Source organism: Rhinopithecus bieti, unplaced genomic scaffold (genome assembly GCF_001698545.2).
Source record: "Rhinopithecus bieti isolate Rb0 unplaced genomic scaffold, ASM169854v2 scaffold_14455, whole genome shotgun sequence".
Taxonomy (NCBI): Eukaryota; Metazoa; Chordata; class Mammalia; order Primates; family Cercopithecidae; genus Rhinopithecus; species Rhinopithecus bieti.
This window is the reverse complement of record NW_016807905.1, coordinates 782,249-801,549: the sequence shown is the minus strand read 5'-3', so window position 1 is coordinate 801,549 and position 19,301 is coordinate 782,249. Positions and strand designations below refer to the sequence as shown.

The following is a 19,301-nucleotide window of genomic DNA, read 5'->3' as shown; positions in this document are numbered from 1 at the left end:
GCCATCTCCAGCCTGGCCACACCAGCCAACATCTGTGCTATCCAGCAGGCTGAGCAATGCCTTCTCTAATGAGGCCTGAAGCCCTTCCGAGTTTGTCTTTCCTTGGGTACTCTCCCTCAGCCCTAGAGGACCATATAGAGTTTCCTTGTGTCTTGCAGTGACTCTTTTGTCATAGTTAATAACTCTTCATGTTAAACTTCCCCTGTTTGAGCTCCTGTGTGATTTCTATCCTCTAACTGGACTCAGATTGCTATACCCATTTGTCCCTCTCAGCAGCCAGAGCCCATCAGGCACCTAACTGAATGACCAAAGGCATCCCTTAGGATTAGGGCAACTCTCTTTGGACAGACCACCAGCTTCCTTCAGGGCAGGGAGCTTGACTCAGGCATTTTCATCCCCCCTTCTCCTAAAAGAATATGTATTATTGAAATAGGTATATCATGAGTACAAACAAAGCCTGGCTGGTTGGAAAAAATGACTGAATAAATGGGTGGATGGATGGATGGATGGATGGATGGATGGATGGACAGATGGATGGGTGATGAACAAATGGATGAATGGTTATATGGTCTGATGGTTAGTGAGTGGATGGATGGATGGTTGGATGATGGACAAATGGATGGACGGTTATATAGATTGATGGCTGGGTGGATGGATGGATGACCAAATGTATGGATGGTTATATGGATTGATGGATAGTGAGTAGGTGGATGTATGGATGGATGGATTGATGATAGACAAATGGAGGGATGGTTATATAGATTGATGGGTGGGTGGATGGATGAACGGATGGATGAACAAATGGATGGATGGTTATATGGATTGATGAGTGGGTGGATGGATAGATAGATAGATAGATAGATAGATAGATAGATAGATAGATAACTGGACTGACATATTGAGCTCGTAATCTTTCCCTAGGTTATTAACTTTATAGACTGTGGCTCTATCTTAAGATTTTTGTCTCTTTCATACTCCAGACCACTCTGAGTGCCTGGATCTCCCTTCCTCACTTCTAGAACTGAGCCTATTTTAACCCTCAATAAAAGTAGGATGAATGACTTAATTAACCAAATAACCAAATGAAATACAAGTCACATTCTCCTGAGCAAACTCATGGGGGTGGATTTTCCAACCTGCCCCTTGCCACTCTCTCAGTACCACCCCCAACCTGTTCTCCACCACCAAGCCTCCTGGCTTGGTCCAGTCCCTTCAGTCTCTCACACTGGAAACTTTAGGAATGAACCTGAACCTGAACCCTCACAGGAAGAGTGACTAGGGTCACACTGCACCACAGGCTTTGCTCACTGGTGGTAAAAATTGAGGCACTTTACCTGAACCCTCACAGGAAGAGTGACTAGGGTCACACTGCACCACAGGTTTTGCTTACTGGTGGTAAAAATTGAGGCACTTTTACTCCCCAAGGGAAACATAAACAGAACATAAATCCCATGTATCTAGGCAGGAAGGAATCCTGTCTCTGGCTAAGAGATTAACTTATCAGGGTTAGAAAATCACATGACTTTGACTTGCTGGCATTTACATCCCTGGGTGTTTCTTAGGTCATCTTGTCCTGTGTGATTCACTGGGTGTGAAGGGCATTCAGAGGGAAAAGGGGTTAGACATGTTCAGTGTGACCAGAAGGGCAGAGGCCCGGGAAGCAGATGCTGCCTCCTTAGGACAAAAATCTTGCTTGTAACTGGAGTAAACCAAAGACGGGGAAGCTGCCTAGAAGAGCAATGAACTCCCCATCACCTGAAGTTCGTGGCTCAGGGACAAGGTCCAGTTCTGGGAGCTGGAGAATGGGAGAGGGAAACAGACAGCTCATGTCTGGATTGCAGGAAGGTTGTGTCACCATCCAGCTCTCAGACACCATGCATTCCCCTCCTCAGTGGACCTTAGTCCCCACATCCATAAAATGGAACTCCAGTCTCTGCCTGCCTGAGTCATGGGGCTCCTATAAGGTTCTAGTTACAAGATGGGGCAAGCCGCCAGGCAAGGAGCACCGTGCCCAAAGTGCCACCATGGTGCTCTAACTTCAGACTCATCCGTGCAGCTCTCCAGGGTCCTTTTTCAAAATAGGAGCACCCCCAGGCAAAGAGGTGATACAGTCAACAGAGATGTCATCAACAGAGATGTCATCAACAGAGATGTGGTTATGTCTTCTTCTTCTCCCAGGCAGCGTTTGTGGCTCCAGGGACAGACAGAACCTGGAGACTGTAGGGAACTGGCCTTAGGTACACAAAGAGTTTGCTGTGCTTGGCTGAAAGTTGCAGCTCAAGAGAAGTTGTTTAATGCAAGAGGGCAGTTCTATACAGCCTGTAGGAGCAGTCTGCTCCCCCTGGGGATTGGACAGAGGAAGGAGGGGGGAGGTGAGGGAAGAGGGAGGAGGAGAGGAGGAGGAAGGGATAGGGCAGAAGTGAGGGAGGGAGACCCAGGCACTCAGGGAAGATAAAACAGCCCAGCTGGGCAGTCCAGCTTGTTGGTGATTACTAAGTATGGTTTTGCCTCAGTTTCCCCAGTGACTTGAGATAAGAAGTTCGCCTGAGCAGGGAGCTGGCCCACTTTCAGGCCTCCCAGTGGTCCTGCCTCAGCTCTGGTAGAAGAGTTCACTGGATATCACCACGTAGCCCTGAAGGGCAAAGGAAATGATGGACCAGGTCAGAGGGTCAGAGGAGGCACAGGCAGGACCCCAGCCGCCCCCATAGCCTGGCTCTGAGTTCTGCTCTGCCATTCTTGTTTTGGTTTGTGAGGAGAGTCCTTTGCCTCTCTGGGCCTCAATTTCCCAGTCTATCACTTTGGGGGTAGTAACAGGCTCCACCTCACAAGGCCACTGTGAGGAGGCAGTGAGACCCCCCAGGAAGGCACTGGTTGCTGTTCCGACGGTGGATACCATTGATGTTTTATGAATGGGAGCCCAGAACCATGGAGCATCTTCTCCAAGTCCAAATCTCTCCAGCAGAGTCAGGCACGCCCCCCCGATAGCTCCCCTATGCTACACTCCGCTGCAGGAGCATTCTGGAGGGCTGCCGATCATTCATTCATTCATTCATTCATTCATTCATTCAGTAAACCTTCATCAAGCCTCTACTACAAGCCAAGTTCTGTGGCAGGTGCTGGGGACCAGCAGAGAAGAAGCCAGACCCAGTTCCTGCCACAATGCAGCTCATAGCCTAGGACTATGTAGCCCAATAAGGCAACCACATTGGTGGCCATGGCTAATTAGTCCTATGGCTAATTAAATTGAAATTCATTAAAATGAAATAAAATAAAAAATTCAGGTCCACAGTTGCACTAGCCACACTTCAGTGCTCAGTGGCCACACGCACCCGTGACTGATCATGGTTGCTGCTTTGGACAGTACAAACTTCCATCCTTGCAGAAAGTTCCATCAGATGGTACTGGACTAGGGACTTGTCGCCTCTGACCCAGGGGCTGGGTCAACGGCCAAGGTGGGTCAGCCACTAACCGTGCCTGTTCTGGGAAGTTCTAGGGAAATTCCCACATAGCCCTGCTCCTCTGGGTACCAATTGTTCCTTCTCGTGGGGGCGGATCACCCAAGTGCCTTGAGACAGTAGTTCTTAAGGAGCAAGGGCATCCTCCCTGGAATTACATCAGCAGGCCACACTCATGGGGTATGAACGGCACAGGAGACACTGGGCTTGAGAGACCTGGGTTCAGCTTTCTGTCTTAGGCATGTCTTGTTGAGTGAATTTCCTTTTATATCCCAGGTAGGATCTCTCCCTGGGCAGTGTTGTGATTGAATCTCACCCTGGGCCCATGATTTCAGATCCAGGGAAAGCAATTTTAGAAAGTTCAGGAAGTTCCCTACTCCCACCCAGCCTGCACAGTTTGTCTACAAAGCAGAAGGAGTCTCACTGTCATCTGCCCCAGATGCCAAAGGGGTCGTGCCCATCCCAGGGCACAGGATCATGGGATAAGTGAAAGCCCCAATTCCCCGAGTGTGGCCTGGGATGATATTTTATGAGGACTAAAGGAAGAATGAAACCTTCGACCCAGCGTCTCTTGGCATCCTGGACTTTTCATTTCATTGTAGTTAAGGATTCATGGCCCGGTCTTTGTGGCAGCAGGTGGGGAGGGAGAGAGGTGACCCCCACGTCACTCAGTCCCTCTGAGTGAAGAAGGCCCCTCTGGTCACACCCAAAGGCTCTCACCTCATAGACAAAGATCTCAGGGGCAACATATTGGAGGCTGACCGCGCCGGGGAGGGCAATTCCCATGGCCAAGAGAGCTGCAGGCGAGAAAGAAGAAAGGATCGTCCCCTGGAGCCAGCCTGTGCTGAAGCCCTCATATGCATCACAGCACTGAGTCCTCACAGGCACCTGGGAGATGGATGCCATTATTATTATACCCGTTTTACAGAAGGGGAAGCTGGGGCTCAGAGAGAAAAAGGAACTTGGTGAAGATCACACAGCTGCTACACAGATGTGTGCCAACGGGCATGCACACATGGGCTGCTAGACTTCAGAGGCCCCCTCTCATCCTCTGAGTCTGGAAAGTGGGAAGGGGGCTGGGATTGAGCACTGAGCAGATGTGGGGTACGGAGGGGGCCAGAGGGGCCCTGCTGGGGTGGAGGGCAGGGCTTACCATTGAGATGGTCCAGCAGGGGCTTCTCAAAAACGGTGCCCATCAGTGCACGCACCCGATCTGTCTGTGGCCACGGAGCCAGGGAGATGAGCCAGTCCCAGCCGAGGGGCCAGGAGAGATGGACAGTAAGGTGCATACATAAATACACACAGAGACAGACAGATAGACAACGGATGGGTGGCAAAGGCTGAGGCAGAGGGAGGAGGGCAGATCACCCATGTCCTGGGTTCAAGTGGGGCCCAGCAACACTCCCAGGGCTGGCTCTGCCTCCTCAGGATCACACCCAGTGGCAGTGCTCACCGGAGGGGAGGCTGAGGGACAGGCACTGACTTTGGACACTCACACACTGTGTGACCCACAGGTGGACTGGCCAGCAGACTGCCTGACACAGATGACCGACAGACAGACAGACTGACAGCTGGGCAGAAGGGGGGCATGTTGATGGCATGCCAGCTGACAAGTGGATGTATGGTGGCCGATGACCCAGTCACATCACCTGGCTGAAAGGACAGCTAACATTCATTGTCCAACCAACCGATGGACTCTTGGGTTGAGGGTTGGGTGACAGACCATCGACTGCCAGGCAGAGTATCAGGCAGACTGACTGACTGGCCACTGTCCCCAAGCAGCCCAGGGAAGCCTGACTATAGTGGCAGACAGAAGCACACGGGTCCGCACACGTACACAGACATGGCTTTCCCAGGCTCAAGACATGCCCCACCCAGGAGGGGGTTCTCTAGAGGCCACAGCCGCACACTCACATCAATGAAGCCCACGTTGGAGGAGGCCACTGTGAGCTGGACATCCCTGAAAGAGAAGCAGGAGAATTCAGGACAGGGTCTGGCACCTCCCCACCTCCAGGCTCCCTGGCTGACACCGTGACCCGGGGTAGTGGTGGACCCATTGCACACAAGAACACACTGAGGCTGCTGGGTCCAGGTGGGCTCGCTTACCCCAGCACAGATGTGGTCCCCTGAAGCTTCACCTTGGACACAGAGAGCTGGAGGCTCAAGTTCACTACCTGGGCATATGGGGAGAGCAGGGTCAGAGGGCACAGAGGCACAAGGGGGGCACCAGCTACCCAGCCTCCCACCCATCCCCCGACTCATTCAGGCAGCAGGTGGCTGTGAAGTCCCCTCTATGCGCCAGGACCCACGCTGAACGCTGGGAACAACACAGTGTGAACAAGACAAACCAGCTCCCTGCCCTGGGAACGAGCCGCCAGCTGTGGGAGACAGGGACTGTAACCACAGTAACCAGAAGCCATCCTTTCAGAGAGTGGCAGGGGCCACAAACACAGAGAGGAGGTGCTGAGAAGGCTGACAGGGACCTTCTTACTCAGGGTGGGCCAGCAAGGCTGCAACATTTAAGCTGAGACCTGGAAGAGGAGGGGGAGCTGGCCATGCCAAGAGCCAGGGTGGGAGAGTCCTAGGCCAAGGGCTCAGCACATGCAAAGGTCCCGGGGCAGGAGTGTCCTGACATGTTCAAGGAACAGCGAAGACACTAGTGTGAGCAGAGCAAAGAGGGGACAGCACAGCAGGGAGGGAGGTCTCCGTGACAGTTACCCGCCTTCCGGCCAGCCCCACCGCACTCACCACATCCAGGGAGAAGAGGGACTGGAAAGCCGAGTTGGAGGCTGCGGCCAGGACCTCCACGAAGGGCTGCAGCCGCAGGGTGGCGTTGTTGGTATGGAGCATGGCCACAGGTGTGGCACCCAGCCGCACCTTGAGCACTACGGGCATGGGCTCGGGGAACTGGCGGGCCACCTGGGGAGGCAGAGGCGGAGGAGGCCCTGCTGGGGCAGCGGCTGGCAGGCTCTCTGGTCAGTCACTCCTCCAATGCTGATTGGGCCACCATGGTGCCGCATGTGACTGGGCATAGAGGTGGGTCCCCCACAGGCCGCTGGACCAGACGAGGGGGTTGGGTCTCCCCGAGGAGGTGACCCTGAGCTTGGTCTTGAAGAAGGATAAGGGAAAGGGAGGAGAAAGACCTTCCAAACAGCAGACACTGCTCAAGTGAAGGCACGGAGAGACAGAGTGTGATGTCTGGGCAGAAGGTGGAGCCTCCCCACGATGGAGCAGTAGGTTTAAGGACAGATGCTGAACTTCACTTGGGGACAGATAAGAGCCAGCAGAGATCCCACGACCCGGAGAATCCCCACCCCCGTCCCCTATCTCAACCCCTGGAATGATCAGAAACATCACCGACCTCCGGGATGAGCCAGCCCAGTGCAGAGGTGTTCAGCAGGTTGTCATCCGACCTCTGAAATCAGCCCCCCAGGCCACAACAGGTTTTAGGGCAGCTGCTCCCAAGATAGATCACCACTATAGATTGTCTCTCCCAAGCAATCGCTCCCCATAGCCCCTGTTTAATCCTTCCAACAGCCACCCTGTGGCGCCAACTCTAGCAGTCCCATCTCCCCACAATATGGCCTCTGGGGGGTCTCCCTAGGCTGGGCCACAGGGAGCTCTTGCCCCACAGGCCCTGGGCTGCAGGTCGGGCCCTCACCAGCTGCCCTGTGATGTCCAGGTTGAGGGCGCCGGACTTCTGCAGCAGCAGGAGCGCAGAGTCAAACAGGTGCTGGGAGAGGCCCACAGTGGCCATGGAGCCCTCAGTGCCCACATGCCTTGGCAACACAAAATGGGTGGCATCCGTGGGCAGGACGATGGGCTTGCCCAGCAGGAAGAGAACAGCCTGTGGGGGTAGGAGGGGGAAATGGGAGAAAAGCGGCAGGGCCTCAGCAGGGAGGTGGCTCCATGGCAGAACCTGGGCTCCTAGATGCCACTCCCTGTCCCCCCACCCCCTGCAAGATGCCATATGTCTAGCTCACACTTTTGCCCGTGTGGCGTGCCCCCGGCTGGGACACTGTTCTGGCTCCTCCTCTCATTTCCCACTCCCCCACTCCTTTAGGAATCTTCTGGAACACCAAGGACTCCAGGGGCAGCAAGCCCCCAGCTCTGGGCTGGCCAGGAGGCACTTACATTGACTTCCAGGGAAATGTAGTCACTGGTGACAGTGGGCACACTGACCATGGAATAGCGGATCTGGGACTCAGGACCCACAGGGTTGAGGCCTTCATGAAACCAGGGTGGAGAAGAAAAGATGACATATTTAGCACTGCTCACCAACGTTTCACCTATCCAGAAAAGTTTATTTATTGTCTGATTATCCTGATTAGCCAGAGCCAGGCCACAAAACAAAAGAGGCAGAGCAAGCCTCTGAATAAGCAAATTTAAGTGGCAAAGTGCACACGGCCAGGATTAAACTACTCACAGCCTGCTGACTCTTAGTTTAGACACAATTCTAACAGGTATGGTTTCTGCTTTCCCCCTCGGTGGAAGACTAGTGACTCCAAGTTAGAAGGAAGGAGAAGGGCCCAGTTCAGGCACAAATATCCCCGGACAAAGGTGAGAAGCAACCACAGAAAAAGAAGAGAGCTCTCACTTATCAAGGTCCAGACATTGGACTTACAGTATCTCATTCAATCCTCGTTACAGTCCTGTAGGGTTATTTTATACACATGCATGCACACATGCGCACACACACATACACACACGCACACACAGTCTGGTGAGGTTCAGTCTTACCCAGGAGTGTAATACCTGGTCAGTCTGACCCCAAGCTATGATCTCCCCACCCCATCACACTGTCTTCTGTGGGAACTCTAAGGGCACACCCCACTGGAGCCAGTTATGCAAGATCACAGAAGTCCAGCTTCCCTGACAGACCCTCTGAGCAGCCTTCAGGGAGGCACAGCTCAGAGCAGCCTTCAGGGAGGCACAGCTCAGAGCCCAACTCCTCTGAGCCTCAGAATACTCTTGCGGGGAAGTTTCAAAGGGCGAGGCCAGGCACGGTGGCTCACGCCTGTGATCCCAGCACTTTGGGAGGCCGAGGCAAGAGCTGGTCTTTGGAATGAGGATTCTAGATTCTAGAATGATTCTAGATTCTAAGTGTCATTGGTCCTTGGATTCTCCAATGTTAAGACTCATGATTTCAAAATTGTGATTTTTTTCAGCTTTTTTGATCTAAGATATGCAGATTCTAGAATCAAAGACTTGGTTTTGGTTCTAGAATTTGGAGATTCCCAGATTTCATGAATAATAATACTGTTTTGGAAGCTCACAATTCAGTCACCCTACAACTGACCCTCCTAGAGTTCGATCGTGATCCAGACTGGAACCTTTGGAGGGTCCTAGGGGCTCCAGGGGGTCCCAGAGACCCCACCCCCCTCCCCTGGCTCCCAGATCTTACCAATTAAAGTGCCCAGGTGGACATTGACGCCCTGCACCAGGTTGGAGATGCTCAGGCACAGCTGTGGTAAGACAGAGAGAAGGAGGCTGGGGTTAGGGCAGCCCTCAGGCTGGAGGGCATAAGGCTGGGAGGGGTCTAGAGTCCCTGTCTAGAAGCCTCCCCAACCTGTACGCCATGCCTGGAACCCCTTCCTCCACCAGCCAGTGGGCATCTCCTAGGACCCCTTCCAGGCACCAAAGAAACAGAGGAGAAGCAGCCCAAAGGCTGATGGCAGTGTAAGCATAGGTCGCCAGGCACGGAAGAAAGAACAGGGGCCGTGGAGCCCAGCAGAGGTGGTCACAGCTGGGCTTGAGCAACTGAGGCAGGGAGTCTGCTGCAACGGGGCTCAGAGCTCACTCTTGAAGCTCAGCTGGTGGGAGGGTGGTGCCCACGCAGGGGCAGGCAGTGATCAGCAAGCCAGACCAGCCAAGCTTCAGATGCCAGGCCAGGGAGCTACAGAGGTTTCCCCTGGGCACCATGGGCAGCCAGATAAGTATATTATGCTGGGATCCGTGCGATAGAAGATGGGGGCAGAGGAGGAACTGCAAGGCCAGGGGCACTCACAGCCTTGACCAGGCAAGAGCTGGCGAGGCTGTGCAGGGCGAGGTCAAGAGGAAGAGGAGAGGGTGGGTCTTCTTTCCTGCAGTGCTGCCTGAAGCCCCTTGCCCAGAAGAGGCTGGCTATGAGGGCAGCAGGGGGACTACAAGGAGAGGAAGAGGCTGGACCAACAGGCAAAGTCAAGCCATCCACTTGGGCATCCCGCAGGACTCTCAAGAGGAGCTGTCCCACCTTCACCCCTTGAGCCTCGGTTTTCTCATCTGTAAGGTGGGCATGCTGCAGTCACCCTCTGGGGGGCGTGGGGTGGCATGCGGGAGGTTGACTTCGTCTCTACTACTGCCCCTTAAAGCTGTAGTGGGGTTGGGATGGGATAGGGCAGGGAGAAAATGAGCTCCCCCGGGCAGGGGGACCCTAGCCCCTGCCTGGGCTACCCTCTCTCACCAAGTCAGCTCCATGCAGACAATGACAAGAGCTAAAACAGCAATAATAATAGCAGCACCCACTCTGTCCACCACTGTCCCGAACTCTTCTGAAATGTTAATGCATTTTGTGCCTGCAATCGCCCCACGAAGGAGGGGCTTTGTCTCCTTCAGTACAGATGTGGAACCAGAAGCAGAGACCGTGCACATCTGGAAAGGACCGAGACCCATCCAGGCTACAGCTGGCCCCATGCCCACACCCTCTTTCACTCTCGTTCTGTCTTCTTTTCACACACCACAGGCCCACGAACCGCACTCCATCCACCCTCTGGCATGAAATTGGGGCTGTCCCAAGAGGATGAACCTCCCTCCCCTCCAACCCCATAAACTCTGCCCTCATTTGTATCTCCCCATCACTCCCCTGGACCCTGGCACCAGCCTCCTCCCTGCCTTCATGGGGACCATGAAGGGGCTTCTTTTTTTTTAATCCCAAGCAAAGTACCCGCTGCCTGAAATCCCACTCTTTCTTCACTGTGCCTTCTTGGTGAAGCCATGCCCTCCTTTCTGAGAAACCTGCAAGCCCTTTACCTTGTTACTCAAGACAGCTTTAATGTGCTTCTGCAGCAGGACCAGCAGTGCATGGGAGGTGCTGAGGGAGAAACAGAGAAAGAGTTCCTGGGCTGCCAAACACATTAGGTCCCGTCGCTCAGCACAGTCACGCGTCTGGGAAGAGAAGTCTCTGTCCTCAGCCAGGAGGTCTATCAATCCCATTCGATGCCCTGCCACCTGCCACACACGGTGCTGGCATAATTGGCCCCATAGATAAGGAAATTGAGTCTCAAAAGAGAGGGTCATTTATCTCAAGGTTTGGAAATGGCCAAGAATGTGGCAAGTGAGACCGAGAGGGCGTTGCAAAAGCCAGACGTGGCCATGACCTCGGCCAGCTGGCTTCGTGGCCACTCTAAGCCTAGTGAAGGTTGGGTTAGGGGCTCGAGCTGGGATCCTGGGTCTGCTTCATGCTTTGGGTCCAATTTTCTGTGACACACCTAATAAAATACCTTCCTGGCTCTGGGCCTCCGTTTCCCCTTTAAACAACTCAACAGTGCTCCATAGGCACCAATGGTTCCTTGATTTGCAAAAATGTGGATCCAAGCCACAGCCCAACCTTGCTGAACCAGTTCCCTGGGGAGGTAGGAGGGTGGCGTCTGTGTTTCCAAAGCCTCTTGGCTTCCATCTCCCCTTCAATCAGCTGTGAGCATCCCTCGCCTGTGAGGACAGCGAGGGGTCACGAGTCACACGTGATGATCTCGGGACACAAGTGTGAACGGGTTTATACAGCCACACCCCTCTCTGGGGAAAAAGCTCAGTCTTGATGCAAACATTGCATTCTTCTAAGCCTCCAAGATGCTCAACACCTCAGCAAGCCCTGCTCACACTGGGAAGGTACAGACATCATCTAGGGGGATTTGCAAGCCATGGGATTAGTCAGGCTGCCTGGGCTTGAATCTGGCTACACCATTTGTCAGCTGGTAGTCTTAGGCAAGTCACTTAACTGCTCTGGGCCTCTGTTTGCTCTCCTGTAAAATGCAGGAAATACTTAACACCTACCTGGTAGGATACTGTGAGGATCAAATGAAATGATCCACCGAAAGGGCCTGGAACAGTGCTCAGCACACACAGGTGCTCTGGAGGCCGGAGCTGCGGTCAGCCTTTATGCAGAAGGGAGCCGCCACCTGCGAGAGGTCCCTCTTGGCGGGTCCCGCCCCTCCCTGGCTTCCATCTCTGTAAGGAGCGGTGGGTCTCCAAGGTCCTAACAGCCAGTCTTATCCACCCAAAATCTCTCCCCAAAGAGTGTGCTAATAGCTAGTGTGTATTGTCAAGTGGTGAAAAGGGAATGGAAAGTGTATTGTCAAGGGGATGGAAAGTGTATTGTCAAGGGGTTGGAAAGATCCCAGTTTCTGGCTGCTCACTTACTGTGTGACCTCAGGCATGCCTCTCCCCTTCTCTGAGCCTCAGTGTACTCCATCATAAAACAAACACAATAATGGGGGCCTCTCAGGCCCTTGTGGCCATTGGTTAAAGTCCTGAGTGGGCAGCTCAGAAAACAGCAGCACAGCTTTGGCATCTGGGATTCCTGTGGCCCTGCCCTCACCAGACTCCCACCTGTTACTGCCATCAAACTCGTTGGCGTGGCCTGAGAATGAAGAACAGGTAGAGATGCTGACCACGGGGGTCCTGATGGAGCTCTGGGTCACACGGGTGTCAGCCAGCAGTTCCACAGGCAGCGTCAGCTCCAGGGGCTCTGCGGCGCTGCAGGGAGGATAGTCCTGAGTCTGAGGAGCACCGCCCAGCAGAGCCTACCGTGACTGACAAGAGATCTTACAAACTCCCCAGCCCCTGCCTGCCCTCCACTTGGCCCAGGCAGGCCCCCTGCTCCCAGAGTGAGATGGCCCTACCTGGGGCAGGCCCACAGCCCCCGGCCCCAAGACTCCACTTGGGGTCATGGACGTTGCAGCAGTGGGTGTGAGCACTGGCTGTCCGGAGCCTCTCACTGTGAGACCTTGGGCCGCCATTTACCCTGCTGAGCCTCAGTTTCCTCTTCTGCAAAATGGACATAAGGTTGGTGGGACCTATGTCGCAGGGCTGTGCTGAGTTTCCTGTGAGATAATCACAGAGCCTGGCCCACAGGAAGCATGCATAAAATCATAGTGTCAGGGTAGAGGAGCAAGATAAAACACCCCTCTGACTGCACGGCTAATGGTGTGAAAATTCAATGCGGTAACATGTAAGATGCCAGGCACACAAAAATAACTCTGATCATTATGCTTATTGAGCGTCTCTCACACGCCTTGCCCTGGGAAAGGGAGGACAGTCATATAATCACAGCAATGAACCCATTGGCACTCTGCAGAAGTTCATCCCATTTTACAGATGAGGAAGCTGAGGGCTAAACAAGTGAAGTGACTCTGCCCAGTTGCAGAGCTGTTGAGCAGGGTTCTCAGAAATGCTCTCACTATCTTGCTCCCCTCCAAGGGTGAGGCGAGACAGAGCACTGGACAGGGAGTCAAGAGGCCTGGATGAGAGTCCTAGAGGAGTTGCTACCCCCATCCCCTCACTGTGCCCCCTCGGAGCATCCCCGAAACCCTTCTCACCCCCTAACAAGGAGATCTGCTCACCGAAACACCTTGAAAGTAAAATTAGCTGCTGCCAGCAGGCGCACTCCAAAACCAGCAATGAATTTCAGGTGGAGGCGGGGCACATGGACATTCAGAATCCGGATCCTGCAGGGTAGTAATCAAGATGACAGGATGGCCCCCATTAAACCATGAGATCAACTCTGAGGTGGGTGCTCTGAGTCATACCCACACGATGTTATGAAGAAGGGCTTTCTGACAATTGGAACCATGAGGTGAGGGGAAGGTGGTGAGTTCTCCATCACCACGGGGCAGGCAACCAAGGCTGGACACCAGCTGGTAGGGAGAACATGCAGAGGGGGCCCCCGCTTTGGGTAGGACTTGGGTGAGATGATTGCTCAGGTTTTTGACAGTTTCTGACACCTGCCTGGAAAATTGGAAAGGTTGGAAAAGAAAAACTTCAGGAACCACAGAAGGCAGAAATCCTCTCTCTGGTATCCTAGTCAATGTCTGCAGCTCGCAGCCTACAGCAACAGAAACTCCCCCACTTCAAATCTCCAAGCACTCTCCAGCTAACCTGTGATGTCTTTTATTTCCTAAATGAAAGTCATTTCTGCACAGTACAGTTCAGGTCCCCTGTACAGAAGCTGCTTCTGTGCACGCAACAATCCTCGGTTCGATCCTGTGTCTACAAATGAGAACCATGGGTGCTGTTTTCAAACAGCCATGTGGGCCGGGCGCGGTGGCTCAAGCCTGTAATCCCAGCACTTTGGGAGGCCGAGACAGGCGGATCACGAGGTCAGGAGATCGAGACCATCCTGGCTAAGAGTGAAACCCCGTCTCTATTAAAAAATACAAAAAAACGAGCCGGGCGAAGTGGCGGGCGCCTGTAGTCCCAGCTTNACAGGCACCTGCCACCATGCCCAGCTAATTTTTGTATTTTTAGTTGAGATGGGGTTTCACCATGTTAGCCAGGCTGGTCTTGAACTCCCGACCTCAGGTGATCCGCCTCAGCCTCCCAAAGTGCTGGGATTACAGGTGTGGGCCACCAAGCCTGGCCTTTAAATGTTTTTTAATTAGTTGCTATCATTCCAAATTTGATGGATTCTAGATGTATATTTTCTCTTGGAAACCCAAAGATCCGACAGTAGTGAGCCTGAGTTCCTATGTGGAAGGCAGCTATTGACCAGCCCTGGGGGTGTCTAAGTTTGGGATGCTCCACCTCCCTATGCCTTTAGTCTCTGCATTAAGCAGGGTGGCGTGGAGGTAAGGGAGGCTCAGATTCGTGTCTAAATTCAGTGTCCAGTTTCTAGAAACAGAGGGTCCTGCCAGCCCTGGGGACCCAGGAGCCAGTCTTAGCCTCTGAGGGCAGAAATTCACTAATTCAGAGGCACCAGGCACCAGCATCTCCACCTTGAGTCCGTCTCTTAAATCATCTTGTGACCACTCACCTGGTGGGAGGGAGCACTCACCTTCAGTGAAGAGTGCTCATCTGGTGGACTGGAACACTTTGCCTGGTGGATAGGAGCACCTGCCCAGCAGGCAGGAGCACACACCCAGTGGACTGAAGCACCCACCTGGCAAGCAGGAACACTCCACTTGGTGGCAGGAGCACCTTCTCTGGACAAGGGGAGCACTCACCTGGTAGGCTGAAGCACCTCTCCACTCCAGTCCAGGAAATGAGGGACAGTGACCTGCAGGGCCCGCTGTAGAGGGGCTTTCCCAATTTCAGACACTGTGGGGCCAGGGTAGACTGAGGTCAGGGTACCCTCGAGAACCACCAAGTAGCAAGAACACACTGCCTGCCATCTACCCTGCACCTTGGGCAGAGGGTACTCAGACTGGAAGGGGTAGACTTGCTCCAAGCATGTGTGGAGGGCAGCTGACTCCCCACGAGCCCACCTTGGGTGCGCCACTCGCACCAGGCCTTCTCCCCCTTGGCATGACCTCCTTCCCCCACTCTGCCTCTCAAAATCCTGCTGATTCTTCCCATCCTTCAAAAGCAACAAAATCCTTTGCCCTCTTGCAAGGTTCCAACCAGATCCCACCTCCTCTGGGAGCCTTCCCTAAGTTCCCAAGCAGAAGGAGCATCTCCCAGTCATTCCTGGCCTGCTGCGGAGGCACCCATGGGAGCAGAGGGGACATCCCTTGGGAGGGGAGGGAACAGCCTCACCTGGAGGCTGAGGACTCAAGAGTCTCTTAGATCCTGGGTTCCAACCCCAGTGCTCACTGTTACTCACTGCCTCTGTGGCTACTCTGTGCCTCAGTTTCCCCATCTATACATTTGCAATGATTCTAATGTTATCTGTCACGTAGGATCATTGTAAACACTCAGTGCACAGCAAATGCTAGCTACTACCATTGCTATTTATTTTTGTAATAATAGCAGCGATCACTTATGTCATGATCCTGTAGTGCCAGGCCCTGTTCTGAGTGCTCTACTTTTCCTACTATCATGCCCAGTTTACAGAGAGGTGAGGGCACCTGGCCGGGAGAAGCTGGCTTTGGACAAGGGACCTGGTTCCCGAGCCTCTGGGCATCCTCACTCACCTGTGCTGCTGGGCCCCAGAGAGGTTTTTTTTTGTTGTTGTTGTTGTTTTTTGAGGCGGAGTCTCGCTCTGTCGCCTGGACTGGAGTGCAGTGGCCAGATCTCAGCTCACTGCAAGCTCCGCCTCCCGGGTTCACGCCATTCTCCTGCCTCAGCCTCCCGAGTAGCTGGGACTACAGGCGCCCGCCACCTCGCCCGGCTAGTTTTTGTATTTTTAGTAGAGACGGGGTTTCACCATGTTAGCCAGGATGGTCTCGATCTCCTGGCCTTGTGATCCGCCCGTCTCGGCCTCCCAAAGTGCTGGGATTACAGGCTTGAGCCACCGCGCCCGGCCAAGAGGTTTTAATTAAATGGGAGTTGAATTAAAATAGGAGGTAATGGTGCTGGAAGTGAGCTTCAGATGAGGAGTCAAGAGGCCTGCCCACTGCTCAGACTCACTGTGGGAACTTGGGAAGTCCCTGCACCTCTCTGGGTCTTAGTCTCCCCCAACAAGAAGCATAAAGGCGGCGGTTTCCATGTTTCCCAGCACCCCTCTCCCACCTAACCATCTGCAGCTGAGCTGGGACTCACACCCAGACCTCAGACTCCATCTACAGTGCTCCTTTGACACAGGGTTTGAACTCTGGGGCTTGCAGGATGGGGTGGGGAGGACACTGGAAGTAGCCACTAAGCCCAGCCTGGGGAGCAACGCGTCCAGCGTGGGCCTCCAGCCGGATTTCTGCCAAGAACAAACACAGGCAGGCAAGCGGGGGAGGGCTCCCTGGGAACACAGGAGGCTTGCGCAGGACAGGCAGAGGGCAGGAAGGCAGCAGAGGGCGCGGACCTCATGGCCCTACCAGCAGAGGGCGCGGACCTCATGGCCCTACCAGCAGAGGGCACGGACCTCATGGTAGGACCTCATGGCCCTACCATGAATGGCTCCATGTCACGCTCTGGCACGGATCACTGACCCCTTTCATTGCCTGCCCATCAGCCCGGATACAAGGTCCCTGAAGGCTGCGTGTACCCAGGGGTGGGGGAACCCTGCTACTTCCCTGAGCCCCTGCTTCGTGTCCTGGGCCACTGAAAGTCCCATCTACTGTCTGACCTGACTTTCTCACACTATCATCTGAGTTTGGCCTTGGGGAAAACAGCTTCTGATCTCCCAGGTTTGGTGGGAAACCAAATTCTCACTGAGAGGCAGCTCGAGGTGAATAAACATGTTTGTGCTGGTGTCCTGGACCTTGGCAATGTCTGTGCCTCCCTGGGCCTAAGTTTCCTCATTGTGCCCTCCATGGGGGATTGGGGTAAGACTTGGAAGGATCTAGCAGCAAAGCCATAAGACAGAGCCCTCGCACCAGTGGGACCCAGCGAGCAGATAGTTCTCTCACACGGAGCTCAGAAGGGCTATAACTTTAGAACACTGCCTGCATCACGGTGCTGGACAGGTCTCTCCCAAGCACACAGGTGCGTGCACACGCCGCATACACAAACCTGTACACCCAGGGTGCACAGCCATACCTGTGCACACACATCCAGGCAGCGTCATGGGCTTGCACCCTCCCCGGCACTTAAGTACACACATGGGCACAGCTCTATGAAATTTCAAACTCATAAGTAGACACACACAGGTAAAAACAGCCCCTCAAACTGACCTATGCCCACATCACTAAAGCACGTGAGCAAATCATGTGTGCACACTTGCACACTGGCCACGTGACGTACTCCCCCTCACGCATTTATGTAATAAGCATTTGTTGAGCAGCGCCGTGTGTCTGGCACTGTCTGGGTGCCAGGGACACAATTTCCGATTAAAATCTGGGTCCTCATAGGGCTTTTGAGTTCACAGATGCGCACACACACTTAGGACTGCGCACGCATGTGCAGGCTCGCAGGCATTCTCTGGGTGGCACACCCCTTACCATAGCTCAATGCTGCTTTGTTGAGTCGGACCACGGTGCCTGGTGTGGAGGCACTGACCATGGGCAGCAGCAGTGCCAGCAGCAGGCCCAGCCTAGGTGCCCAAGCCATGGCTGCCCTGGCTGCTGGCCACAGGATCTGTGGGCTGGGTTAGAAACAAGCATCAGGGAGCTCAGCCAGAACAGCCCACCCCTGAGCCGCCCGAAGCCCGCTCCAGCCTGGAGGGAACAAGCCCTGACTGGTGACCCCAGCCCTACCCCAGGCCCACAGACATCCGTTTTGCATCTCTGCGTTGGTAACCATCACCCTGCTTTGCTTGCTTCATCAGGAATCATGGGGAGTCTCTTCTGGAAATGACCCCGAATGCCCAGAGAAGAAACAGTCTTGCCTAGGGCCACACAGTGGGCTGGGACGAGGTGCAGGACCCAAGCCATGGCAGAGAAGGATGGTGAGCCTCCCAAATGGGGAGACTGAGGGTAGTTTCCTGTCCTAAGAAGAGGCCCAGGACTGTGTCACCTGATGCCGCCCAGTGTGACAGCCCAGCCTGGTGTCCAGCTATCCAAACTCAGCCAGGGGAAGACCCAGGGTGGCTCCTGTCCTCATCCCCTCCTGGCCAGGTGAGAAATGGCCTAAGAGTAGGCCTCTCACATGGCCCCATCCACTCCTGACGCAGTCTGGCCAAGTAGGCAGATCTGTGTCTGACTCAGGGAGAGGGAGCCAGGCAGGAATGAGGGACTGCTGCTCAGGTGGGTCAGCTGAGACCCAGGATGGTGGCACTTGCCCAGGTCCCGCAGCAAGGCCAGGGATGGAAGGACCCTTCTGCAGAGGGTGGCTGGAGGTAGCATCCCCATTGAACAGATAAAGAAGCCAAGACTCCTCGGAGGTGGAGTACCAGCCCAACCCCATGCTTACCTCAGGTGGTTCCTGAGACAGGTGAACTCTCAGCCCCAGGGTAGCCCTCCTCTGCCCCAGGCAGGCAGATGCAGAGGCTACTTTATAAGGCTCCCAATGTGCAGGGTTCACTGGGAAGGGACCCAGGGAGCGGCAAGTTTGCTTGTGGTTGCAAGTGTTTTCCCTGCAAACATGGCCTTTGCCAAAGTGTCTCATCCCACATGTGTGCTGGGGCTGCCACGTAGCCAGTAGCCGGGCCCAGCTCCCAACCACTACAAGCCCCTGGGGCTACGCAGCTATGGCCTTAGGGGCCAGGAGATCTCTGGCAGGGAAACTGCTTCTAGGAGGGTACCCTTATGCCCAGCCAAGGCCTGGGAGGATGGGGCCTATGAGGACCCTATCTCCCCTCCATAGGCAGGGGATGGCTGCAATGACCCCTCAAGCCTGGTACCTCCAAGCTCTCTCAGAAACATGACCCTTTTCGGAGGGGCAGAAGGTTACCTGAGCCCCATCCTCGGTCACTGACTGAGCCCTGACCCTGTCACATATTCACACACTGAGTGCTGACCCCAGTTACCAAGCTCTGACCCTGATCACATGCTGAGCCCTGATCCCAGTGACAAACTGAGCCCTAACTCAGTAGGGAACAGAAGAGAAAGTGTGCGTGACCCATCCCCACAGCTTAACACCCCAGCCTCTCTCCAAATGCACATTCCACTCACAATGGATTCGTCCACTGTCTCTTTCCACATTACAAACGCCAGCCTCTGCCTTGACTATATGGGACCCAAGGAACTGTGTGTGCACATGAAGGAATTTGCACATGCACATGTGTGGATGAGGGTTGTGTGTGTTGATACGTGTGTGTGGCTGTGTGTGCATAGTCACATGTACACATGTGCAGGGAAAACGTGTGCTCTTATGTGTGGGTGTGAACGTGAAATGGGCGCGTTG

The 19,301-nt window shown here is 54.3% G+C and overlaps 1 protein-coding gene across 1 annotated transcript; it reads right to left on the bottom strand.

The window, feature by feature from the left end:
- Positions 1-2,264: 2,264 nt before the first annotated feature.
- Positions 2,265-18,551, bottom strand: BPIFB2 (BPI fold containing family B member 2). Its single transcript, XM_017884130.1, has 16 exons — positions 18,369-18,551; positions 17,459-17,601; positions 14,651-14,744; positions 13,052-13,156; positions 12,039-12,185; positions 10,464-10,524; positions 8,860-8,920; positions 7,590-7,681; positions 7,117-7,302; positions 6,817-6,870; positions 6,204-6,374; positions 5,562-5,629; positions 5,370-5,415; positions 4,609-4,672; positions 4,176-4,252; positions 2,265-2,632 (listed from the first exon to the last, which is right to left on the bottom strand). Exons 2-16 carry the CDS (start codon positions 17,565-17,567, stop codon positions 2,591-2,593), a joined length of 1,377 nt encoding a protein of 458 aa, XP_017739619.1. The 5' UTR covers positions 17,568-17,601; positions 18,369-18,551; the 3' UTR covers positions 2,265-2,590.
- Positions 18,552-19,301: the final 750 nt, after the last annotated feature.

Coding starts and splice junctions, on each gene's coding strand:
- BPIFB2 (XM_017884130.1), bottom strand. CDS start 17,567: ATGGCTTGGGCACCTAGGCTGGGCCTGCTGCTGGCACTGCTGCTGCCC. Junction 10,525..12,038: donor GAGTTTGATGGCAGTAACAG/GTGGGAGTCTGG, acceptor TTTCTCCCTCAG/CACCTCCCATGCACTGCTGG. Junction 5,630..6,203: donor CCCTCTTCTCCCTGGATGTG/GTGAGTGCGGTG, acceptor CCATATGCCCAG/GTAGTGAACTTGAGCCTCCA.